Source organism: Oreochromis niloticus, linkage group LG18, assembly GCF_001858045.2.
Source record: "Oreochromis niloticus isolate F11D_XX linkage group LG18, O_niloticus_UMD_NMBU, whole genome shotgun sequence".
Taxonomy (NCBI): domain Eukaryota; kingdom Metazoa; phylum Chordata; class Actinopteri; order Cichliformes; family Cichlidae; genus Oreochromis; species Oreochromis niloticus.
The window spans coordinates 16,613,656-16,641,209 of NC_031982.2; the positions used below are offsets into that span (position 1 = coordinate 16,613,656).

The 27,554-nt window shown below is 40.9% G+C and overlaps 1 protein-coding gene across 4 annotated transcripts in view; it reads right to left on the minus strand.

The window, feature by feature from the left end:
- Window positions 1-27,554, minus strand: part of LOC100710983 (dipeptidyl aminopeptidase-like protein 6) — a 97,149-nt gene that overhangs the window by 49,930 nt on the left and 19,665 nt on the right. The window contains exon 1 of one of the 4 annotated variants that reach the window (XM_005476329.4): window positions 2,130-2,445. The exons of the other annotated variants lie outside the window; for them this stretch is intronic. Within the exon in view, the coding sequence (XP_005476386.1) occupies window positions 2,130-2,195 (66 nt within the window). The 5' untranslated portion in view covers window positions 2,196-2,445. Of the gene's footprint in view, window positions 1-2,129; window positions 2,446-27,554 lie in introns of those variants that run through there. 4 annotated transcript variants of the gene reach the window in all.

Below are 27,554 nucleotides of genomic sequence, written 5' to 3' on the forward strand. Positions count from 1 at the left end.
ACATCTGCAGCATTGAAATTTCATTTAATGATGCTTGTGTACCCATTTAATTCACCTGGTAACAGGTTCTCTTTTTTCCCCTGCACATCACCTTTGATTCCCGCCCCCCCGCCCCCTCTGTCTGGATGGGTACTTGTGATTTAAATGACAGCCCTGCTACCTTGAACAAGACAATAACCAATAACACTAAAAAACAGCAAGTACAGTAATGGAGGAGACATGAAACAAAAAAAATGCGGTGCGGTGGCAAAATTGTGCGGCGCCTTCAAACCATCACGATAATCAACAATGCAAGAGAGTTGCAGTGGTGCTCAACAAAAGAGAGCAATAATCATGGCGTGTCAGATAAAGAGCATGTAGGTACATTTCCTGAGCATGTAATGACTTTCCTAATGAAGGCAGCTTTTGGTTTTTTGTTTTTTTTTAAAGAGAGAGAAAAAGTTTCCACCTATTCATTCCCCTATACAAATTTTATTAAGGCTGCATGGATGAAGTGCACAGCCTGCATTACAGACAGTTTTCAAATCTCAGATGTGTTTGCTCCCTGCACGCTACTTCCTCTGCTATGATATCTTTATCTCTCTGCCTCTGTCTCCGCACCATTAAAGAGCAGACACACAGGCGGGCATTCGCATTTGAAGCTGATATTTCCAACGAGCAAGGTCACTGTTGGAGCTACACAGTCAGCGTTATATTTTCCAAGCTTCCCATCCAAGCAGGAAGTATGCTGCCTGCTGTTGTTTCGTGCAAAGTGTTTTGCACAGTAAAACAAAGGAAGTTGAGGCCGGTCACATATAGAAATCGCTGGCTGGGAACAAAGATGTACCGCTCCTTTCTTCAACAAAGGTGAAACGTTTGCTGCTTGTGCGTGTGATAGCTGTGCATTATGTGAGTTGCAGTGATGTGCAGATGAGCCCATGTGCCTTTCGCTTTCTGAGCTCGCCTTTTTTCAAGTCTGACGCCCGACTTCCTCTCAACCTTCAAAAGAGCTCACACACTCTCTCTGTCTCTTTCTTCTTTAAAACAAAAATTGATCTGAACACGGTTAAAGATCTGCTGTACCGCTGTCGACTCCGCAGTCCCGCTTTTATAAATGTATGAATGCGACGCAAAAATAAACACTTTACAACTAAAATATTCAAAGGTGCTGTGACTGCACTGGAGAGACGAGAAAGAAAACTTCATGCAAGTTGAGGCACAGGAAGCAGTCAGATGAGTTCCACTTTTACAGATGCCACACTTCATTACGCGCTGACCAATCAGCAGTCACAGTGAATAACCCTCATCACCTCAGTGAAATTAACCTTTATTATGAGTCTTGTGTATTCAGTGCAGCATTTGAGCCAAAAAAACAATGAACAGCTGTTATGCAACTAGTTTTATTGTTGACATGTTTCTGCTCCATACGCCACACGAGCTGCTTTTGGTGAAGCACTTTTCAACCTAAATTATGCCATCAATGCCAGAAGCTCAGTTATGTAAACGCACAAGTAGCGTCTGTGTGTGTGTGTGTGTGTGTGTGTGTGTGTGTATGCCATTACATCACCTCACAGTGTTCCCTATAGCCTCATACTGAGCACAATTTAAACTGAATTAGTTAACAGAACACAGAGCAATTAACGCCCACTCTCTCACACTCCGTTTCTTTCCATTTTTTTCTCCGGCACACACAGTTGCTCACATGCAAAATGCATGATTTTGTCAACTGAACACCCCCCTCTACAGACACACACACAAACACAACCAAACATTCCTAAAAACTGTGTGCTGTCACCAGAAGCTGTCACACTGTTAATGAAAACAGGACACCAACAGGTTCCATTATAGAAGCTACACCTGTGGGCTGAGGTTTCAATAGGAGCTCATTCAATATTTAGGCAGAAGTTTAGAAGGAGGCAGCATACATTCAAACTGCAGCACTCAAAAGCTTTTCCAGCTGCTGATTCACGAGTCAAACACACAGAAACACACATACACGCAGACAGATAACATGCAATCTAATAGAAAGCCAGGCTGTTTCGAATATGTTTCTTTAATTTTCGTGAAGAAAAAAAAAACTGTTTGCGCCTCCGCTGCTTCCGAGAGATAAGGAGCGGAACAATTAGGAGTCAGCTCCCCTGAAGACCTACCTGATCCTGCTGCTGATGCTGAGCCACTTTCCCCGGCCCATTAGCTGCGTCTTTTGCCGAAGTCATGACGCCAAATCAAGAAGAAAAACGGGAGAGAAGAGCCGCGCACACGTCCGCTGCTGACAGGTGCAGAAAAAATGAAGCGGAGAAAAGAGGGGGAGCACACCGAGAGAGAGAGAGAGAGAGAGGCAGAGGGAGAGAGAGAGAGAGAGAGGGGGAGAATGCGCGTAAAGTGTTCGAGGCTATCCACGAGTGATTTGCTAGAATAACGCAGAGACATCGTGGGTGCAGAAGGCGCAAAGTTCAGGAGCTGACGTGCAGAAGTCTGTGGACCGCTGCCATGTGGGAGGTTCGGTTTACCTCGGAGCGGGAGTGGTGTCATCCACGACAGCTGGATGTGCTTAAAAAAAAACAAAAACGCAAACCTACATGATTCTTTTCAGTTAATTATTCGTGATTCGGCGCTACTTGGGGGTCTCCTATTTGAAGAAATTGTCAATTTAGAGGAAGTTTCAGGTTCTAAGTTTAACGAAAATGAAGACCAAAAAGGTCAAATTGACTTCTTTGCAGAACTTAGCACCACCAGGCTGGACCTCTCTGCAGTGGAGACGGAAACAACCAGCTGCTGTGCCAAAAAGTGATTTCCGGTATTTGCCAACAAATAATTTAACCGGATGTAAATGACTCATTGGATTATAATCAGTGAAACGTGTCAAAAATATCTCTCGTGAATGATATCAAGTCATTTTAAGACAGAAAGAACATTTCTGTCAGAGGTAGAAGCTGCAATCAGTTTTATATATCTTTTATTTATGCATGTAAAACTCTCAATGACATTTTCCAAGAGAGATCGGGTCAAGAGGGCAGCAGAAATTGCAACAAATATAAATAAATATATTTTATATTTATATATATATATATATATATATATATATATATGTATATGTGTGTGTGTGTGTGTGTGTGTGTGTGTGTGTGTGTGTAAAGATATTTTAAGTGACCAAAAAGGGGTAGATTTATTAAAATGTGGACATCAATAACATAACCCCCCCGTTTCTGTATTTTATATATAACCCCTTTGTGAATCCGGTTGACTGCAGATTTATCAGTATAAGGAAATGTATTAGATAATAAAAACACACAAAAACACCGCACTGCTCCTTTTCTTCCCTTGCACAATCTAGAGGGGAGCTCAAGGTTTTGTCCTTCCACCTGGGCCTATATTTAGTCTTACCAGACTCCTCTCCGCTCAGCTCTGAGCTTGCAGCAACTGATAATATGGAGACCTGTCAGTTTGTATCACATCACTGTGGGCACTCATTATTACTGGCAAGTCCATTATACAGGAAATGGAAACAAGAATCAATGCGAGAAGAACAAAATACTTTCAGTTATAAGCATGGACTCTTTTCAGATGGGATTGGTGCTCCTATCTTACTAAAGCTTGAATACACTCATGGCTGTTAATGCTATCTACATCGCAGTTTAGGGAATAGATTTGCATAGAGCGTCTATAGCCATAAAAATCATATTCGCTCCAGTGTACTGCCACCGCTGCTGTACTGTCTGCCAATAAAACAAAGGCTTGCTGCTGGCCTCGCTCTTGAGAAGCAGTGTTATATCGTCCTCCCACATCGAGCAGAAATAGTCTCGGTTCCTGACAAAACATTGTTTATACTGTAACTTTCTCACCGTGCGCCACATGCGAGCACACACAATCCACATTCTTGTTAGCACAGCTTGTCTGCCTATTTGTGCTGCACACATGAAAACACACACGCGCACGTAGGGCGCTCTCGTGCTGGAGAGACAGTTTCTTCTGAAGTCATGCACAGTCTCTACAGGCCTCTTGGCCTTTTGAACCAATCATCTGCTGGAGGGAAAGGAACTGAACAATCCCAGAAAAAGAGAAACACACACCAAAAAAAAAAAAGTCCGTGATGTGAGTCACTGACACAGATAGGCATGCGTACAAGAATGAGGGAAAGATTCTGTGGTTGCAATAATGTTTTCAGCAGCGGTCTTGTTGCAGCCCTAAGGGCTAATTATTGCTTGTTTACAAGCGAGGAAATGTTATCTTTCTGCAATTTGTGCATCAATACATTAACACGAATAGATGAGCAAACTCTAAAGATCAAGGTAAACATGCAAAGTTTAAAAAGCATATAAAATCATAGAATTAACACTTATTGTTGATTGTTTTTGCTTAGGTTACAAGTCAGAAATACACCATTCAGGGATATTCTACACTTAGATCTGTTTTACTTACTTGGAAATTTGGGGAATTTGGGAATTTGTGTGTTGCCTGTGAGATCAGGAAAAAGATCCAACAGTACATCAGCCCAGGCTACACCTAAACTATGTTGAACTGATTACACTTGGAGGAGTCTCATGCTCAGCTGGAGAATTTCTTCAGATCTTTGGACTAAAATCTTTAAGGATTCACTTAATCCAAATTCCTAGGCCCTGAGAATCGTCATATTCACTGTTAAAAATCATGCTGTGTATGCGGTACCATAACAGAAATAACTATGAGGTTTAATACTTTACAAATAATTATTTCTGCATGCCAAATGATGGCACTGAGCACACTGAGCGTTTCTTCTTCACTCACTATGCATTTACACGCCACTCTGCATTTAATCATTAGTTATTATTAATATCATGTGCTCTTCCACAGCATGTCTTTTATCCTGTCTTGACAGATGGCTGCCCCTCCCTGAGCCTGGTTCTTGAGAGGTTTCTTCCTGTTTAAAGGGAGTTTTTCCTTCCCACTGTCGCCAAGTGTTTGCTCAAAGCGGGTTGTTTGATTATTGGGTTTTTTTCTCTGTTATTTTCTCTGTTATTAGGTCTTTACCTTACCTTGAAATATAAAGCATCTTAAAGGGAATGTTGTTGTGATATCTTAGATCTGTCTGCTGGTGACAGTTTACTCCTCTGTGTATTTCAAGAGAGTTTCGACTATAAGCTGGGATCACCAATAAGAATGGTATTTATCAACAAAATTAATTCCTTGGTCATGTTTACTTAAATCTGTTACACAGTGAGGTTTTTCTTTTTTGAGTAAGCTCAGATCTGTGCATCACTGTATCAGTAAAAACCAACCAGTCTGCAGCAACAGAAAAATTTAAATGGACCAGATAAATGGACCAGCTCTAGAGAATGTAAAATGCTACCTGCCCAAAGTGAAGATGGGAAAATGGAAGAAATTAAACACGCAGAAGCAAGTGTAGAGACAAAGTGGTTGAACACAATGATAAAGTTTCACAGTGCTGCAAAATGAAGCTCATATCTTTCTGGCTGGATGATGGGACTAAACACAGATAATACCAAACACAGCATTTTGGTCCTGCTGTCATCGCACAGCGCCTCACACGGCCCGAGGGAGCCGCACAACCAGCTCACTGCCAAGAATGGTTTCAGCACCGCGGCCGTGGACAGCTCCACTGACACCAGAGAGGAAAGCCTGTTTACGATTTAATCCTCAGTGTGTGACCGTCTCTGTCCTACCTTTATTATCTGTTTTCACTCACAGGCTTTCCACAGCTGCTCAGTGAAAAGATCAGGAGGAAGAGCAAGGGGAAGCAATTTCCTAACAATTAGCTGCACTAAATTTTTAAAAGTTTTTAGCAGACGCGAAAAGCAACGGGAAACAATTTACAAGATAAACAGCGTTAAACGCAGAGTGCTTATTCGACCAGCAGAGCTCTAACAAACAAGAGATGAGACTCAAACGCGGCGAGGGGTACGGCGATTGATCACAACACATTCGATGAAACAACACAGGATCAGGCTTAATTGGAGAAACAAAACAAAGTGGAGCCATTTAGGGTCAGAGCACGCCAGCGGACCCTGTTTCTTTTTTAAAAACAAGGCTCACCTATTAGTCAGTTTCTATTAGTTAACTGACATTAAATGCATTCATATTTAACTCATTTAGCAGTTACTCATATAGGCTGCACTTTGTCTACAGTAGACCATCGAAAAGCTTCAAGCAGTAAATGCATCTTTGCTTAAATTAGAGGCAGAGCTTTCCTTTTCTTTTCACAAGACCTACAAAGTGCCATTCATTTAACAGTCAATAAACGCTGTGAAAGCCTTCAACTGCATGCTAGTGCCCCCCAGTGATCACTACTTGTCCAACACCTTGAGGACTAATCAATATTGAGGATTTTTTCACAGAAATTGTGCTTATTATATTAAAAAACTGTAGTTTGGAGAGTGAGGAAATACGTTGCAGGGGATTTTGGAGAGTTAATAAAGCACTTGTCCACCTCTGCCAATGAGCACAGCCATCAGCCTGTCACTTAAGACCAAAGAGAACAGGAAGAAGAGCAAGAGATGAGGCCGCCTAACAAAGGCCGGGGCAGTTTTGTTGGATAACCGATCATTATCAGCTGAACTCTCTCTGCAGGCCAAGCAGCACAGCAGAAAGCCTGAAAAGGCCACAGCCATAGAAAAAAAGGCAGAAAACCATTATCCACCATGTGTTTGCATAAATGCATCCCCAAGGGGTTTTTGTTCCAGCGCAAAGAAAGCACAGCAGCACTATGTTGATGAACAGGGGACACACACAATAACACGAACATCTGCGTAATCTAACGCAATACAACACAACAGCTTTGCAACAAAACACAGCCTCTGCAAATTTAAACATTTAGTGTAAAGTGTGTCAGAGAGGGGCAAACTCAGAGGCTGATGTACTTTTTCTAGCTGCCGTAGTGTTGCTAATGTTTCATACTCATATTTTTACCAGCTTGATATTGTAACCGATATTGTTTTCATCTAGAGAGCTTGCACCTGTCATCACTACAAAATGTGCTCCTGGAGATTCTTAGAGTACCAGGAACCTCCACAAAGGGAGTTTTGGCAGGTGTATCTCAGCCTATCTGTCTGTATTCAGGTGTTGTCAACATTATAACATGGAAACTGTGCAAGATGAACTCCTGAAACTTTACAGCTGAGATCAAAAAGCCTTCATTTGAATCTCAGCGAGTTGCAGCGTGAGTGTATTTTCTGTACACGATGATGGAAAATTTTTAGAATTCTGCTCCTCGTCTATGTTAAGCTGACCTGGTTGAATCGAAGGCTCCATCACACCATGCTTTGTCTTTATGCTATCTTCTATTACAAGATACTACACTTGTCTGCACACTTTTACATGTAATGTTCTGATTATATCCTGTGACCACAGGAGGTAGATAAGATATTTTTTGGTTATTATTTCGTGCAGACTGCTGTTGCAAAATTAATTAAAATCTTTTTTCAAAAAATGTTGTGGAAATTTGAAATAAACTGATGTACACAAACAGGCTGTCATTGTGAGATTTTGATTGCCTTTGAAAAGGGGTAAAACTGCAATACAGAGCGCAACAGCAGGCTGCAGGGCTTTTTGCAAAGAATAATAACAGAATAAGAATAAGTTATCTACGCACCATGGTCACAGGATACAATAATAACAGGAACATAAAATGCAAAAGATAACAGTTTGAGATCTGTTTGTCTTGTAAAAGAGGATTATAGAAAGACAAAGCATGTCACTGTGGACTTCACCGTGCATGGCCAAGATGTAAAATTTCCATCAAAACTTGTAATATAAAGAAAAATGTTATTGTCTGATAAACATGTTTCAGCTTGTGGCTCGTGCACACGTCCAGAACTCACTCATGTTGCAGCTTTTTACTTGTATACTTGTGCTGAATATAGTAAAAGTATTTAGCCTATTTTAGACTTAATAGGAGAGACCTCTCAGCAAAGCTATACCCGCCACTTTTTGTTCCTGAGACAATTCAGGGATTTTAAAAATCACAGGATGATAAATGAAACAGAAACTCCACAATGAGCTTGTTCTGAGCAGGCATAAACACAGAATATACTTTAATAATTTTGGTGTACATGTAGAATGACAATAAAGTCCTATTTTATTCTATATTTTTAAGCACTTTAGATAAAACCTATCTAAAAAGAAGACATTTATCTTCAACCTCTGCCCTGCTATGACATGTCAGCCGGTGTTCCAGCCTGCCTGGTATTTATTTATATCTTTTTTTCTCTTCTGAGACAACAAAGGCTTTCTAAATCTAGTTAACACATGAAAAACAGAAATATTATAATGTAGTTTTTGTGTGCACATTTACAAAGCGACTAACTGTAAAACAAAAAACTGTAGACAAGAATTTATAGGAGTCATTATAATGAAAATCAACGAGGAGCATAAAAAAATAACAACGAAATAAGATAGAGAGCTTCCTTTTATTTTAAGGAAATTCTTCTGGAAGTTTTAAGCAGCAACCCAAAAGAGACTGAGTTGGTTTTGGCTTAGGAAATGCAAAAGCAAAGACAGGCTGAAAAATCCCGGGCACCTAAGGTAAAGACCTGAGTGATTTGAACAGCAGGGAGAGTGCAGATATCAGCCTGCGGCTCACAAGAGAGCAATATATCAGCAATCTTACTCTGTGTGATTATAAAAAGCCTTAAAAGCAAAAGTTTTAAATCGAGTGTAGAACTTTGAGTGTAATGATGCACAAATGGGAATAGTATGATCTGATTCCCAACTGCGTGTTTAAATCCCTGAGACAGCTGGAGCTGAAGGCAAGTAATTTACTTATAGTTAATGGAGATGAGGAGAATTACAGCGTCCCAAACGAGAAGAAATAAAGACATGGTGTATCTCATCAAGCATAAGCTGTTCTCCTTAACTAAAGGAAAATATTGAACAAATCAAATAAATTGGCTTGATTTGGGGTATCTTGTCTAAAGGGGAGAGGAGTGTCTAAAGGGGACTTCAGGAATATATTAAAAAAAATAAATTAGTGTTTGCCACCATCTACTTCAATGAAAACAAAACTTTTTGAACCGTATTTTTTAATCTGCTCATTATGCACGTTTCCAGTAAAACCCCATCAATCAATGAGGGCGGCCGATTTAGGAACAAGCTGTTTCCACTCAGCTGACCTGCCAGCTGCCAGCATGCCCGGCTCAATCATCAGTCATGCCCCCATCGCCCTCCGGCCTGCCGTGACTCCTTCAGCTGTCCAACTGGCAGCACACCTGCCTCGCTTACTGTAAATACTGCTGTCCGCATCCCGGTTCCTGCCTGCCATGCAGCGGCCACAAATCACAGGTTAAGGATAGAGATGCCGTGTGGGCAGCAGTTCATCACGGATCGTTGCTGTACTTAAGGGTCATCAATTCAGTCCTGAGGAAACACGCCTCCATATGGAGTGATGAAAGGCACCGAAGTTTTCAGACTGCAGGCACAGGCAGTTTTTCACTGTCTGGACATTAAAGAGTGGTAATTAACAAGTCTTCAAGTCTTTAATCAGATTCATTATTGGTCTTTTACCAAGAGAGGGCTTTCTGGGGGAAACAATTAATCTACTATTGTCTTGTCTGGAATTGGTTGGAGACACTAAAACACACAGGGAGAAAAAAAAATTACATTAACTTTGAATGATTCCTTAGCCTCTGGACCTAATTCTTTGACCCTCATCAATACTTGAGTGTTTTTCCGAGAAGGCTACCCCTCCAATAAACTCACTTGTTAACTTATGACAACAGCATCATTTGGTTCACATTACTCCCTGACACTGAGCCTGTGGTGGTTTTTTTAAACAAATATATTACGTGTTTAGCATTTTTAAAGCTGGAAACTTTCAAAGTTTTCATAATGTGTTTGTTTAATACCCTGCAGTCGTCTGCAGCAAGTTAAATTTGAAATGACTATATTATAAATAGTATTAGTTTATTACCTCTTACTTGTGTTTGCTTTTGCAAGCTGACCTCTTATTTTTTAAGCACCAAAACTCAACAGTTTTGGTGCTGCATTCAAAATGCAAAACTAAAACTAGGAAGAAACTCAGATATTACAAAACTATGAAACACTGAATGGCCGGAACACACAGCCAGAGGATGAGGGAGACCGTGAGAATGACAGAGGGGGGGACACAGACATATATACAGAAGAGGGAATCAGGGCAGAGAGGAAACACCCGGGGAACACAGCTGAACACAGTCTGACTAATGAGGCAGGGGAACCAGAAGAGAACATAATGCAGACAGGATGAAGGACTGACAAAATAAGACAGAAAGCACAAGAGACGCACACTGAGACTCAGGCTGACTATATACAGAGAGCAAGGGCAAGAGCAGAGAGGAATCAGATAGACACATAGAGACATGACTGGGAAACAAAGGCAAATAAACATGGAGACACGACTCACTGCACAGGGAGACACCTATAGCTAACACAGGAAACTAGACACAAGAGGACAGAGAAAACAGGAGAAGAGCCGATGACAGAAACCTAACGGCTGGATAACAAAACTAAGAATACAAATATTAAACAGAGGGATCACAAGTATAGAAACTAGGAACAGAATCTTACACTCAGAATATTACATAAACCAGAATTAAAGGTCAAAACAAACAGGGTCACAGACACAGGGCCATGACAAGAAACGTCTCTTTAGTTCAAGCTGAACCATCCAGTTTTATTCCAGTCTCTGCTCTGAAGGTTTTTATATAAGGGTTTGTTCATTTAACATCCAAATGTTAAATGATATATAGAACATTTTATTCCTAAATTTTTCACAGTGCAATGTCATAAAAAGGAATCAGAGCCTGGCTTTATTATACAGAATTCAAATGTCTGCTCTGGTAAAGTATACAAATCAGAGCGTATTTCATGTCTCCCACCCTCACCTATTACTCTGCAGTGTACTCTGTTTAGCTGTCTTCCTAATAAAGTATATATATTTTTTAATATATTTTTCATACACTCAAACCAAAGTATTTTGCTTTTGTGAACCTAAACAGCTGACAGCGCTCTGCTAGCTGCACATCAAAACTTTAAACCCATGAATTTCTCCTGAGGAAAAAAGATTATCGTGTCTCTGCAACACACCGCTGGGCAGTGTGGAGCAAGCTTCTCAGAAAATGCCTCCAAAATCCAAACAGGAAAAAAAGAAGATCTTTACAGATCACTTTCTGACAAAAAGTAACTGCCTTGACGACTAAAACTGGACTCTTCCAGGAGAAAATTGCAACCCTGGAGAAAATTGAGGGAAACAGTTTTACAGCACTAAGGTTGCCAATAATGGAAGCGCACGATGCAACGCTAATTGAGTTCTCACACTAGATCTCAGTGGTCCATTTATAAGACACCCAGCGATGCTTTTTCCTGCATTTTTCTCAGTGTTACATTACACTAAATTTATAGTCTAGCCTCAAGACTACTGAGTCCTTACTGCAAGTGCTGGACCTTGCACCACAAAGACACAAAGACACCGGATGGTGCTACATTATAGACTTTTATATTTCCTGGACAATGCTGTCTGTAAAGGAAGAAGGCAATATCTTAGACTCTCTGTGCTTACAGGACAAAAGAGCAATAAAAAAATACAGAAAACGAGAAGAAGTACAGTGAAAGTTTAACCAAGAGGTTCTATATCATACATTTATAATTAATTTGATCAAGATTTTTTTGTACGTAGATTTATTTGTCAGCAGTGCAATCAGGACAACTATAATAAAAAAGATTGTTTTTCCAGTTACTTATAGCCTACAGTACATAGCAGCACGTGGGTAGCAGCAAGACCCCCACCCCTCTCCCCCTCATAAAAAATGAAGCCGGCATCAAAGACAACAGATATGATGACGTTAATGCATGAAGGGAGAAGCTGGGCTGCAAAACATATTTCTTATTATTACCATAAGAAATATAACGCACTTCCTCCAAACTCCAAGAATATCCAAATACTCTTAAAATCCTTCGTGTTTCTCTATTAAACTCAGCAGTTAAAATATGAATACAGCCTTCCAGTGTTAAAGTCTGTAGACTGAAGGTCACACATTCAAACGAAGCACCACTGTGCAAAACAAAATTCTGATTGAAGCAAAAAGAGTTTTGATTTCTGCTTTGTGCGCATCCATTTCAGAGCCTGCAAGTTATGCAGTCAAAAATAATGCATAATTCATAATCATAGTTTGCCATTATTACAGTTCTTTTTAGGTATCTTGGACACATATAACTGGAGCATTGTCATCAGTGTCTTAACCCGATATGTGAAAAGAGATTGCAAGCATTTCCCCTTTTATCACAGAGGCTTTTAAAGATTGTTCTAATTGGGGAAAAAAAGATGCATGTATAGAAGTTGAGATCTGTTAGGTGGATATGAGTCAAGTAATAAAACAAAAATGCAAGAAAACAACGTCAACGAGGAAATAGCAGAGCTCTTCATTAAGAGCAGCACAGAGGCATCTGGCATCTATAAAAGAAAGAGAGAGACGAGCGGGGTGAGTCAGCATGCATTTACAAAGCATTAACCCATCTGCTGATCCAGTCTTCGTAAAACAGACTTACGAGCCTCGTGAACTTTATGTGTTCTCATCAATGACTTACAAGAGGGTCGTAAAATTAAGAGACAAAAAAAAAAGTTCCAAGTTAATGTTGCATTTTGGCAAGTTGTTATAGAAATTTGCTGATGATAAAGCGCTGCAGCAAGGGCAGTAACGAAGGGAGTAGTAGCAATGCGTTTGGATAAGGGAGTTACAAATCATCGAATAAACAAAAGCCGCAGGTGTAAAATAGCCTCTTTGTTGGGGCCAAAAGGAAACGATAATGACTCACGCATGCAGCGTGGGATGAATTATATATCACTGCTGTTCTGTTTGTTTGAGAAAGGAATCCTAGAGATTCAGGGGGGAGTTATCAAAAGCAAATTAGGAGTATGTGCATGAGTAGTGCTTAATCTTTATCCATTCAAAGTTTTTATTATCAGACTGCTCCACATCTCCGGAAGCTTCTGATTACAAAAAAGAAGAAAAAGAAAAGAAAATTACAATCTAGTTTAGTTTTTAATTATTTGCTCCTTCTTTCTTCATTAGTCTTCAGAGCCAAATTGGATATTTTACATACAAATACAAACACCCACATGCTTTCATAGAGACTGAAAGCAAAGAAGATGACCACCGTGAATAAGCAGAAAGCTTAAGCAACTGAAAAGTAGCCAATTCATTTGCAAATTTTTGCCTCCACATCTTTGGAAATAACGTTTATTCCATTCACTTCCACTTTATTAGGTGCCAGAAAAGCTATCATTGAGGCAAAGAGGCACACTTCTGAACAAACAAAACTATCTACGCAAGTAGCAATGGAGGCATTTTATTCCGAAATGTGCTGAAACATGCACACGCTGACCGGCTTACCTTTCAATGTTAGTATGCAGAAATTTGCAGTAAAAAAGCACCAGATTCTAAGTACAGACAATGCCGATGACAGTATTACTACTGCAGGTATTCTGCCTTAAACCAAAAGTACTGCAGTTTGTGTATCTGAGGTTTGGGTGTGAATGTGAATGGTCTTAAGAGCTTGAAAAAAGAAGGCGACTGGACTTATTTGAGTTTGTGAATGGTCTTTTCACTTTTCATCCAAGACGCCTGTGCGGTTCCGGAGACACCCAGATATTTAACCCCTAGTGGTGGTAGTCTCTTTGGAGGTGGTCGTTGATCCACCGTTGATCATGCACATCATTACATTATGACGTGTGAGTTACTATTAATCTAATACTTTGCCCCACCCTATCGTGTGACCTATTGAGGTCACCTGACGCAAGTTGTGAGAGGGGTTGAACCGCATGCGATGGGATTTAAAGACTGCATTGCAGGTGGCTGAGAGCTGGTGCTACTTCTGTTCAATGATGGGCGTTCACAGTGGAACAGTTGCCCTCTTTTACTCCTTTTTCGAACCATCTGTCTGCTCAGTCCAAAGTTTGAACAATCTCATCCTCAAGAGAGTGACCTTTAGATGCAGATGTACACCTGAGTCTCGTCTTCTATGTGCCGCCATGCGTCAGTGTAGTGTGAAAAGGCGTATCCCGTCTCTCTCAATGTCAGCTTAAATCCAGCCAGCCTGCAGCTCTACATCTAAAGTTATATAAATCACAAATCTCCCTACAATGCATCCTATACGAGGCGTGAATTTAACGCTAAACGAGCAAGGTTATTGTCGGGGGACTTGCAGAGTAATAGGATTCAGCCACTGTGATACTTCAGTCTTGGACACTGAATGACAAGTGCAGTGATGAGGGCAAAAACTCATGGGTAGTGTTTGCAGGAGTTTATGTGATAGTAGCTGTAGCATCTATAAAACAGAGAAAACGTGAAAATATTGTGACAGCCTGCACACTGTCAGCTCTCTGTTGAGCTCAGCCTCTCCAGGGACCAAAACCATTTGTGCCAAACTCAAAATCCTGTCAAAGCAAATGCACATATAAGGCAACAAGGTAGTGACAAGGACAACACCCAAGGATGCCCGGCAAAGTAAAGAGATGACAGCCAGACTGTGTCTCTGTTGTTACCTCCTGCTTCCTGTGCCATGGCTTGAAAGTGAAACATATTGCACTGCTGAGCCCACACCTGTATGACGGTGTCATTAATGAATGCTGAAGTGCTTCATGTGTCTGTTGAAGTCAGTTAGCATGTGATTAAAACTAGACTCTTTAAAAATGTATTAAAGGGACAGTTTTTCTTCTCTATTAAAGAAAGGATGTTGTAAAGTTGAGCGGATGCTAAATCCAGAGCGACGACACAGCAAACGTTCAGCTTTTCCCTTTTTAGATTATCTCACTGCGCCCAGAGTTGATTCCTACTAAAGGACACCATCGAGGTGGGGGTATAGCAAAAATGCTTCTTAGCAAAAAAGCTGATACTGCATGATGGGACTGAGGAAGCACTCTGTGCATTACAGTGCATCTTTTGCTTAACCACAATTAATGCCTATACACAGAGTGCCTTAAGAGATTTCTTTGCTGGACACTGTGTGTCTGGTACTTCAGCTCACTTCATGTAAAGTATGACATCACGGGAAAAAAACATGTTGATCCGATCGAGTAATAAAAATGCCATAAACAGCAGTAACTAAAACAAAGTTTACTCAGTATAACTTTAAATAAACTGCAATGTGGCGCAGATTAATCTGTTCTTATCACAAAAAGTTGCCCTTCAGCCCTTCAGTGCTTAAATTTACAATATGAGACATTATCAGATATGATGACAGTGATTTTTCTCCAAATTCATCCGATCTCAGTAGCTACAACGTGAGCTATCATCTCAAATGCTCATTATATCATCAGAATGGTTTAAAGCACAATAAATAAATTTTTAAAAAGCACTGACACTTCTTCAAACAGTTCCTCAACACTTTGTAATTTTCTTGGAAAATGCCCATCGAGTGTTCCATAACTGACTGACTAGAAGCATAATTATAAATAAGAAACAAGACGTTAAACAAATTTAGCACTCACCCTCCACAGTCTCTCCACCCGCGACAACTTGCGTGTTTTCATCGTGGCGGAGAGGCGGAATATGGAGTGCCGGCGAGAGAAAGCAAGGACTGATGTGGATTTAAAGAGAGGCAGGGAATGATAACCTCATCATCAAAAAGACACACCTCACTTCTCATTGGGAATAAACCCACAGTCAGCATCTCAGGAGTTTCACACTCCACGCATTAAGTTAAAGTGCGTGCGCACATAGTCGTTTGATGCCTGTGTGTGTGTGTGTGTGTGGGGAGTGGGTGGGTGGGTGTGCTTTTTCCACCTGAAACACTGCCCTGCTTTCTCAAGTATAGATCACGTCATCAAGGAAACCCCAGGAAGCCAACGAGAACCTGACACCTCTACAGACACACCACAGGAGGTCCTGTCAGATTACTGAGTGGAGATCTGCAAGAACGGGGTGCTGCTGATGGCCGCGCTGAACCCTGGAACACAACCTCTTCAAAAGAGTGAGGGATGAAGCCAGAGAGCTCTGCCCCTTCACAACAATCAGCACTGAACCACTTACCTGGGCCATTAGCTGCATTTTGCTGTTCAGCACAGATCAGCATTACACACCACATGCGGAGCTGAGCCACATTATGGTGCTTTTTACCCAGGGTTGTTTATCCTGTCTCCCCTCCGCTTTTCTCCTAGGAGCACTTTACCCGAAATACAGCCTTTCTCAATTGATAAAAGCGCAGCTCATACAGCTGCAGCCTGGTGCAGACTACAATTTCTTGCAGTTTTGGGAGCTTACGTGAACTAATGGTGTCTCAGTGAAGCTAATATGTGTAAGGTGTCACAAGGTATACACGCTATCTGTGCTCTCCGTCTAATGTGACACTTGTGGACTGTCTCCTGTTTAAGAAAGATTAAACAACAAATCAGGCAGAAAGTGTTTGTTTCTATAAAGAAAGAAATACTCAAGAACTACAAATTTCTATGGAAATCATACAGAAAAGATAAAGATAAAAAAAAATCCATATTTAAATCTGTAAAAACTGTAAAAAAAAATAGGATATTTGAGCTGCATTTAACAAAAATATAGATCACTTTTACTTTTAAATTTAAAGTTTCCCAGCTGAGTTTTTGAAAAGAAAACAAGAAAAAAAAACTTGCTGTTGCTCAGGTGAGGGTGCATTCAGCAATTTTTACCATGTTTCAAATTGAAAACATCAGTTAGCAACTTCCATTAAGCCTTAATCACTCAGACATGAAGACCAGTCTGCAACTCCCTACTGGCTGGCGAGTGGTTGCTGGAGGTTTCTGGCTGTTGCTACTGTAGGTGAAATCTGTCACAAAAGAGGATTCTGCACCATAAAACTACTTGTGGTTGTTTTGGTTGCTATCAGATTGCTGCTGCTTAGTTTGTATAAAAGACGCTAACTAACCACAATATCTGCTAACAAGCCACTGAGCGGCAGTTAAACTTGTAAAAGTTCGGCACAAACCTGAAACAGAGAAGGTTCATCTTTAAAGTTGTGTCTACACTGCAGGAACAAACACATTTCAAGAGACGCAACTTTTATCTTGAATGCGCCATTTCTGGTCTGAGTTGCACACCTCACAATTTCATTGCTGCTTAAGGAATAGTTGACAAGTCTTTGTAGACAAGTCAGCAACTTCCATACAAACTTTAGCAAACTGCTAAGGACTAATGATCAATTTAACATAAGACAAACAAGAAATCTCCACTGGTTAGAAACCACTCACCTGCCAGTTGAGGAAAGATCATTTTTCCACAGCAACCAGTAGTTGCCAGGATATCACCAACCAGTCTCTGAAACTTGACAGGACAGCGTTGTTCCAAACCAAACAACGCAAGCTGTACATTTACTTGAAATGAAGCTGGCAACTTTTCAGTAGAACTTTCTACTGAAAAGTTGAACTTTCTGACCAGTGTCAACATAAGACATAAGCAGCTGAAAGACACAGTAAAGACAGACCGAGTCTCTTCAGTGAAGCTGACCATGTGGTATGTTTGTCTTAACATGTCAGCGCAGCATAGTGTCTTCCTGGACATGCTCAGCAATAAAAACTCTGTAATCCCATGATGCAACAGGCAATCTGGTGAGGGGAGGAACATCAATCATCCCGGTTTGGCTTTCCCGTCTTTGGTGAGGTATGATTTGACAGGCTGCCAGCTCCAAAATAGCGAATCACTCAATAGCGCTCCCCGTTCTTTCCACCTCCGCTATACCAAACAATCATTATCTCCCCCATCTCTGTTCAGCTCCACATGAGCTCCACACTGAACATCATCACATAAGTCAGAGCTCAACTCTCAGCTCAGGGAAAAAAATACAATCTTCTCCCATATCCCTGGAGCACCAGGCTTCATTCAGACTCCTGGCTTTGAGGAACAGGAGGGAAATATTGACTGGAGATGCTGATGTGCGGCCAAAGCTCCGCCATACAGAAAGTAGCTGACAGAAAGAAAGCTCCCGACAGTGACAATGACCTACATATGCCTGTAGGCAAAGGGTAAGTTAGCAGGTAGACACACTCGCACAACAAGCCACGGCTTCAGAAGATGCAGCAAACAACTCTGTGCTGAAACTGACCTGCAGCTTCCACGCTGAGATTTTCTAGCCAAAGTAACAAGGTACAAAACCCACCTTCATGGCAGGAGGGACAAAACTTTTCTCCCCTGTTGCTCGGCTCAAGAACAGAATGCACACAAAGGTCTGGCGAGGATGCGACATGGAAACCCTCATGTGTTATTCATCAGAAGACTAAACCAGAGCCCGGAGGCAGGAGAGAGCCCGCTTAGCTGCGGCATCATTTTGACTGAGCCAAGAGACATTTATCACAGCAGACAGTTGGACTTGTTAAACAGGTGTGACTAACCAGATTCATAATAACAGGGTTTTTTTTAATTTAGATGTTTCCATGCCAGGGTCCGGGCATTGTGGGTGCTGATTCAATAACTGGCATGTCTGAATGCACATTAGCGCTTGCTGATGCTATTAGTTACACATCTGCTTTTCAAGCGGTGACAGTCAAAGTGTTTGAGGTGAAAAGGGGTCTGTTACCCACACGGGGCACCGGAGGGGTGTAGCAGCATTAAGTGAGTAATTAACTATCATAAAAAAAAATAAATGAGCAGAGCAGAAACAGTTAAATTAATGTTTTAAACACACAGAAAGAAAGACATTTTTTAAGTGCTTCAAAATTTTTTACCAGTTATCAGTTTTATCTGTCTCTTTACCAAACATCATTGTACAAACACAAGAGCGGAGGTGTCAAACATAAGGCCCGGGGGCCAAAATAGGCCTGGCGAAGACTCTAATTGGGTCCACCACACAGCTTTGGAACAAGTGAAGGACGGCATGGATTTTACAGTTTATAGTTTTACAGCTTTTCTTATTGATGAAGACCTTCCCCACAGCTATTTATACTACACCAAGGCAAGTAATAGTAATAGCAAGTAACAATTAAATGGCAGAAAAGTTTGTTTCTTTGTTTGTTTGTTTTTTACAATGTGACCATGGTAGGAAAACATAAAAAGGAAATTTTAGGGGTAATAACAAAAATTTTCAGTTTTAAAATTAGAGGAAAGTCTGTGTGATTATCCGACAGAACTTTGCCTAATTTTCCACATTTATTTCTTACAATTTAAGCCCAAAGACTTAAATGTTTAGGTAAATTACACTGATCTAGCTCATTTAATACCAAAGTGGGCTAAATGTGGTCCAAAGTGTGAAATGAGATTGCCACCCCTGCACAAGAGCTTTTAGTTTGAAGAAATAAAGAACAATTTATAGAAAACTGCATTTCATCCAATAGATGGGAACAATCCAAAACAAAATGACGTATGTCTTGTGGTCTTGTTGGTTTTCCCCTGTCTCTGTCATCATGCTGTCTTCGTGTCTCGGTGCTAGTCATAAATCTTTTGTTACTCTCTGCTTTGCTTTGAAGGTTGGTTTTCTCTCGAGTCTTGCTCTAGTTTTGCTTCCTGCTCTTTTCTCTCCTGCGTGATTGTCTGTCCCGACCTCATTAGGTTCACCCCTGTCTTGTTTCCGCCTGTGTCCAAGCACCTGTCACCACTGCATGGATACAGCTGGGTCCATAAGGATTTAAGGACAATGACATTTTTGTAATTTTGCATCTGTGCACCACCAGAGTGGAAATCTAAATCTAACAGTCAGTGTGTGAGGGAAGAGCTTCAATACATGTCTTCATACATTTCCAGTGGCTCATGATCAATTGGACAATTGACTGACAAGCGGTGTCATGGTCAGGTGAAGCCTGTTCCCTCATTATTTTATCACAAATTAAGGAAATAAAACTGTTGAAATTGCATTTGGCAGCTACAGTTTTGACTAAAGCTCTCAATATGAGGTCAAGAGAGATGTTGATGCAAGTAATATGCGCCATATATGGATGGAAAATGGATGATCCCAGGATCTTTCTTTGATTTAGAAAACCAACTATGTAACAACAAGTCATGAGCACTCTCGAGGAGAAAAGAGTGTCATTGTCAAAGTCTGCAATCAAGAGATATCTTCATGAAAGCAAACACAGAGGGTTTACAGCAAAGTGCAAACCATTAGTTACACTCAACTTTGCCAACAAACATCTAAAAAACATCTGCAACAATTCTTTGGACAGATGAAACCAGGATTAACTCGAACCACAACAATGTGAAAATGCACTGTGATGGCGCACTGAGGCGAAATGAGAAAAACTGTGCCACTATCTAAACACTTAATTGTACATGCTGCTCTCTTCTCCCTTCTCTTTGTCTGTTTATCCTCTCGTTTGCCAACCTGCTTTGCTTTCCTGTGTCCTGCTTTCCTCTTGTTTGCTTCCATTCGTCTCTGTTATTTCTTTGAGTTTAGTTGAATTTTTTTCCTCCCCCTGTGGATTTGCGGATTCTCCTGTCAGCTTTGTGCAGCTGTTTTTGTTAGCAAATCATTTTTCTTTTTGTATGCTGACACTCCACATACTGTATTTGAGCAGGCATTCCATTACAGCGCAGAAACATTTTATAGACGCCTGTCTTTATGACAACTGTAATTTTATTTCTTTGTTCTTACTTAATAACTTCACCCATACAAACTGTGTAAGGGTTAAAGTTGTGCATTATTAGGAGTGTTGTGGCTGTGGTGATTGGCAGGTTTGGGGGCTGTTTCATCTCATCCAGTGTTCTGTTGTACTGAAAGTCTCTCTAAAGAGGTGATTGCTTGGTTTCCCCACTAAGTACATTTTGTTTTGATCCTGTTTCTTTATTGCTAGCCACAGTGATAATGGATGCACCTTGCTAACCGAGCTACGGTGCCACTCTGTGGGTTTTTGTCACTCGTGACATAAACAACAAACAAACAAAGACATGAGAAAGGCTCTACTAATGATTTGTTCTCCTCGTGTATCTTTTGATGACTGATACTTTTGCTATGATGTTGCTAACTGATATAACTTGGCTTCAGTTTAGAATACTAATACATATTTCATGAAGCTGTAATAAATGTGACGAAGCCTGTGAGCTCATTCGGCAGGTAATTGTAGCTGCACTGCGTCATACGCCCTAACATCCTAGCCTCATATCCAGAACATACACTCTCAACTTGGCGGCCTAGTTTCTACTTTCATGAAAATTATGGGAGATGTAAATAATACAAAATGGACCATAAGTTTTCATGGGTTAAACTGGAGAATTTCCCATTTTTCCCTGTGACATCGGTGTGACTGCCTCCCTCCATGTCTGCCTACCTGCTGTTTTAACCCACTCCATCACCCCAGCATGCACCTGGAGGGGGAAGGTGCTGCTTAGTCACCACTCCTCAGTTTCTGTGTGATCACATTTGAGCTAGATGCGACACTCTGACTCTTTCGCTGCTGTAGTAAAATGTATTACTTCAAGCATAAAGTTGTTTGACTGAATGAAACTTTGGTGCCTGCCATCTTTACCCCAATCTTCTGTTTCTCACACAGGCTGTCAGGCAGCAGCGAAGCTACAAAGCCACAAAGTGATCATGGAGCCAGCTAATAAAGTCGCAGCATCGGCAGAGAGACCTAAACATCAACAGGAATCATATTAGCGTTGCTATTTCTATTTCTCTGCAGTGACACAGCTACTACAGATGCATGAGGTCCAACTCATGTCTGCTGCTGGATATCTGTAGGATTTATCACGCTGTGATGTGACCTTGTAAACTTTGCTTTTATTCTCAAATGCCCTGCGCGTGTGTGTGTGTGCTTGTGTCTGTATGACAGTTAAATTAAGTGCTTGTACCCCTGTGTGTGTGCTTGCTTGTGTGCATGTCTCTCAGGAGTGTGTCGCTGCTGTATCATGGCAGGGTCGATAAGAGAATCTGCCCGTGTGACACAACAGATTACTGCTGCCTGGTCTCAGCCCAGAAAACGACTGCGAGAGGACTCGGGAGAAATGGCAGCGTGGCTTCGCCGCTTTGATTCGAACTGACTGAAGTGCTGTAGGAGAAATCTCCTCCACATAGTGCATATGTATGTGCGCATTGCTGTTAGATTTATACCTCTGATTTGTTCTTTTTTTGTGTGAATCAAACAATTTTAAGCATGAAGCGCTGCTGCAGAGGCACAGATGAGTTTCAGTTAAATAAAGGAGGGCTGTTTTCAAAAATACATGAATGGAGCATGTTGCTACTGCAAAAAATACCCACACATAAGCACCTGTCAGCCTCTGATTTAACTCCAGAGAGGATATGGCAATTTGATCTTTCACGGCCTTGGATTAAATGTCGCAATCAAGTGAATCAACTGATAACTGGTAGAAAAAGTCTTAATCTGTGTCTTAGCAATTCCTTAATGTGACGTGATGACCGTACAACCTTTTCAAACCTTACGAGAGGTGACATTTTCACCCTCTTCTCGGATGAGACACCATCAGGTATGCCAGCTTTTTGATAACATTTATAGAAGCAGTGCGAGGTAAAATAAAAATTGCCTTTGCTGGTACATAAATGATCCACTACTCACTACACTGGCTATTAAACCTTTGAGTTTGTGTTAACTACAACCAAAGCCTCCCTTATCCACTGCACTGTCTGTTGATGCCTTCAGCACAGCGTAGAGCTGGTGCATTGATTGGAACACAACAGTCTCTAGTGGCAAAACAGACACAGTGCAAGGAAAAACCCATAAAAATGGTCTCCAGCATCTAAAATGTCAGTGAAATGACACTGCCTACTGCACATGACCTTTATTTTTTCAATAAACTGTGAAAAATAGAGTAAAGCAAAGCATGAGGTAGAAAACTGGCTGTTTAAAAGGAGTTACTCTGGTGATTATCAGCTGCACACCTAATCAAGCTCATCCTCAAAACAAATCAGTAAGAACGCTGCCTCCAGTTATAAATATAAAGCACGGGAGAAAAGAAAATGGGACGCAAGACGGGTTAAGAGACGGTTATATTTAGCTGCATTCTTGTGTAATTCTTAAAAGCTGCAGGAATCTTTAAGATCCAGAGTGAAGTTGCATCCGAGGAGTGAGATAATCTCCTGTGACGTGAAGGAAGTGGATGTGACCGCCATTATTAAGCTGAAGATCGCAAATGAAGGTAGACAGATGGAGTGATTTTCTTTTTTCTGCATCTGCGTCGATATTTAATCGGCTTCAGTAAATTTCAGCTGCGCATACTGTAATTAAAGAAAGCGACAAAACGGTGTTCGAACACCACTGATAACAAAATACCCACGTGGAGGCCTAATGACAGCTGATGATGTGTTTACTTCACGTGATCTTCAGAGCAGAAAATCCACCACGAGAAACTAAAGCTCAGCATCATCACGGCGTAATAAGGCCTCCCTCTCTGTTTAAACACTGACTAATACCCGCTGTCGGCTTGTGTAATAATACAGTAAATCATCAGGAGGAAGAGGGACAGTCAAACAGCGAGGCAGCAGTCAGCTGATGTGCTGCTGACAGGTCTATAGAGGTGGTGCTGGGGAAGGGCAGGGTGGCGAGGGATGATCGATGGGGTGTCAACAGAGCGTTGAGGTGCCGGGAAGAGGAATGGATGACCCGTTGAGATGCCCTCTGGGAACAGAGGAGCTAAAAAAGCAAACAACAACAGCAACAAAAAAAGGCTGATGTCGAATATGTCTGTCAATGGCGACCAGGGAGCAGAAACCAGAGTGGAGGCTTGTATTCATTGAGCGTCAAAGGGGAATTCATATTTTTTTAACAAAAAGGAAAATTAACATCGTGGTGATTATGATGGACACAGTATGCTGCATGGCATGAGCGGAGGATATTCAGGGTGCGATGTGAGAGCTGCGTCATCTCCAGATGGCAGTCAGAGCCACCAGCGAGCAGCAGCGTGTGTGTTCCCAGAGCTTACAGCCTCACCCTCTCCACCTTTGCAACCATGGCAACATCGAGCATGAGGTCCTGCCGCGGCTGCTTTGTTGTCCTGAGGGGAGGAGCTGCGCTGGGTGACAGCATGTCTGCCTTCTGTGCTCTGCACTGCACACTGGTTTAAACGTACAGAAACCATACACTGGCTTGTTTTTTTCCACATGTTATATTTACTTGCATGTTGTTTTACTTGATTTTACACTTAACTATTAATTACTATAATTCAATAGTACAAGCCACTTCATTAGGTACGCCTAATGAACACCTTTTGTCTTTAGAACTACCTTAATTCTAGAAGATTCCTCAGAGATTTTGACCCATGTTTGGTATTATGAGGCTCAAAGCATGAAAATATCCCCCACACACCATCATCCCACCCCCACCACCCTAAGCTGTTGATATAAGGCAGGATTGATCTGTGCTTTCTTGTTGTTTATGACAAATTCTGACCCCACCACCTGATTGTCACAGCAAAAGTTGACTCATCAGTCCAGGAAACACTTTTGCCAATTTAGGTGAACCTGTGTGAATTTTAGTTTCAGTTTCCTGTTCTTAGCTGACAGAAGTGGCACCCAGTGTGGTTCAGACCATTCTCGAGCGTGAAAATCAGCAATTTCTGACCAGCCAGTCTGGCACCAGCAACCATGATGTGTTCAAAAGCACTTAAATCACCATTCGTCCACCATTCTGATGCTCAGTGTCTGCTTTTCAACATGCATCCAGTTAGTGCCATGTGATTAGCTGATTGGATAAGGAGCAGGTGAACAGGTGTACGTAATAAAGTAGCTGGTGACTGTACAACCTTATTGTTATCTTTTGCAGAAGCTCTTTTTCTCATTTATTTAATTGCATCTCAGCAAAACTTTCTTCAGCTTTGGGCAGTATTTTCAGCATCCCTTGGGACACAGGGTGTTTTGGGGGCCACAGGTTTAGTGATTTTAAGTCATTTTTTACTCGTCTGTGTTTTTGTTTTTATTTAATATTTAGTATTTAGTGTTTTATTGTAATTTTACTCTTTTAGATATGCAGAACTTTGGCCATCACCTTTTGTTTTCAGATGTCCTTACAAATAATTTCACTTGACTTGCTTTCATAGGATCAGACTTAGCTTTACACCACATGCCTGACACTAACGGTACTTAGTACATAGGTAGTGGCTAAAGTGCCAGAAACATCCCTCACAAAACAATGGAGACCAAAAACAGCTAAAAGAGAAAAATATGATGACAAATATATTTCTGAAAAATAATGTAAAGACAAAATATTTTTCACATAAGCTAATGAAACATACCAGGTTACATCAAGTTTCTGTGTTTATCTTTGTGATATTAGAGTGAAACTGTCACAGGTGAAATGCGACCTTAATATCGCTTGATCAATACACAACTATAACGCCATCTCCTGTCCACCCAGGTGGGAAAGAAACTGAGAAATAGTCTTAATGTTTTCACAGTAGCTTTAACTTCAATTAAGTTCTAATTCTGCATCACCGGCTCACAAAATATTGAACTCCAGCTGCTTCATTAAAAGCTCTACAAGCTTATAAAGACAAAACTAAACAACCTACAATCCTCTATGAACACACACAGGGCAACAGTTCATGTTTTCCCACACTTATATGTCTCATGCAATGATTTGCACATTAAAGTGGCTCCCTTCACATTTTTCCCCTCATACAGCATAATTATGATTACAGGAATAATCACATAATTATTAAAAATTAGAGCGTGCGCTTGCGTCTTGATTGTTTCCTTTGAAGTCTAACGTGGTGGCATCCAGACAAGAGAATTTCCTGGCATACCTCCTCATATAAAACATAAATATTTGTTCGTGGAAGTAATGGGAAGTAGATTTTTTCCCCTGTTTTCCATCCTTAACATTCACATCTGGCTTTCTGCACTGATGAAAAGGGAGTTTGCCTCAGGACTCGTGATCATTTTGGATTAGCATGCCAAGTAACAAATCCGGTGGCATCCTTCAGTAAGCAGTCGTCATCTGAAGCACACAGTTAGCCTTTCCTCAAAGATAATGAGGACAGCCTAACACATCTCATTGCTCTCTTTCTTTTATCTGGCTGCTCTTCTTGAGCTCCGTCTGGCTGATTTATCTGAGCTCTGGACCTCAAAGGAAGCACAGAGCTAAACGAAGACTTGGGAACCGGGCCAAACTGTCTTACTCAGATCTGGAGTATGTCTAAGCAGAAGGCACAGTTAAGGGGACGCATGAGGACAGGCTGCGAGTTTGCGTGCATGTGCGTGTTTGTATAAGCCCTGGGCAGTCTATCCAACATGAATTCAATTTTAAGTCACACAGCAAAGGTGATTTATGATTCATTCCTTTTGAACATTAATTTCCTTCTGATTCAAAACAGAATCTAAAAAAATTTAGTGCGCAGGGAATTTTTTCTCAGATAAAACGTTCCAAAAGGAAACTTAATTAAATTAATTAAAAGAGGATATGTAGTTTAATGACGCTTTCAATGCTGAAGAGCTGGCAGTGTCCTGAAATACAATGGGTTCACTACAAACAAACTCCTGTAATTACTAAAGGGAAATCAGAGAGCTCAAAGCTCTTTGTGCTTGTCCCCAGAGATACAGCCTGCCCACTTTGCCATTTCAAAAATGCTTCTTTGGCCCTCAGGGACGCCATCACACCATCTCTTTGTCATAAGGGCATATTATATATGTGTAAAAAGAGCCAATTAAAAAGTAAAATGAAACCACATTTTCAGCATACTTCGGTTGATTTTAAAAGCAGGAGCCCAGACCGAGATCGAAATATTAATGCATTATAGAGCAGCGTGCTATTCTGAGATTAAGGTGGCCCTGTGGGAAATGAGCTTTTCACTAATGACTAGTGCTTATAGTCAGACATGAATACAGCTGTCATTGTAATTAGCAGCAGGGGGTCTGTTTTTAGCTATTTTGGGGATAGAAACGATGAGAATCAGGAGGACTCTGTGGCTTTAATTCAGTAAAATGTTCAACTTATTTAGAAAACTGACAGCCTTCATCACCAAATCATAAAATCTAGATTAGAGCTCCATAAAAGGATCATGAGAAGTTTAGCCCTGGTATAAATGGAGGTTGACTCTGTCCTTCGTTTGTAGTTATACATTTTTAAGGCTTACTCATTACATCAGATGATGCTTATTACAGCTGAAAATGAACCATAAGCATGGCCTTTAGTAAATCATTGATCACAAGAATTTAGATTTGATGTCTTTTTTAAAGGAAACGAGAAGGAAATGTTAAAAAGAGCAATATTTTTATCATGTGGTTCTTTATAATTCTGGGCTACTTTAATTCACAGTAATTTCTTTTTCATATTTTTTCTTATAAGGTTTTATCACATGTCTTAAGGTCTCTATAAAAAGGGTAATTCAACCACCTCCTCTTTATTTGTCAAAGAAAAACAGCATGAATAATGTTTTTATTACTCGATATGTTGACTGTGAGTCACGTGTCATTATTCCAGATCACAGGGCGAGACACAAGCAAAAAGGGATGTGGGGTTTTTTTCTGTTATGTAACCTATAAAGAAAATGTCAATACAGGCCGAGTCACGAATGTGTCTCCAGGCTCCAGCCTTAAGGCAAAACGCTACCCTGTTTCACCTTTATATCCAACAGTTAATTAGGGATGTTCACAGGCCTCTATTTACAGTAAAGGGTAATGAGGAGGAGAACGAACTACTGCTGATATCTCCCTAGGTGACGTAAACTCTACCATGAAACACTGACACACAGTGCAAAGCGAGAATTAAT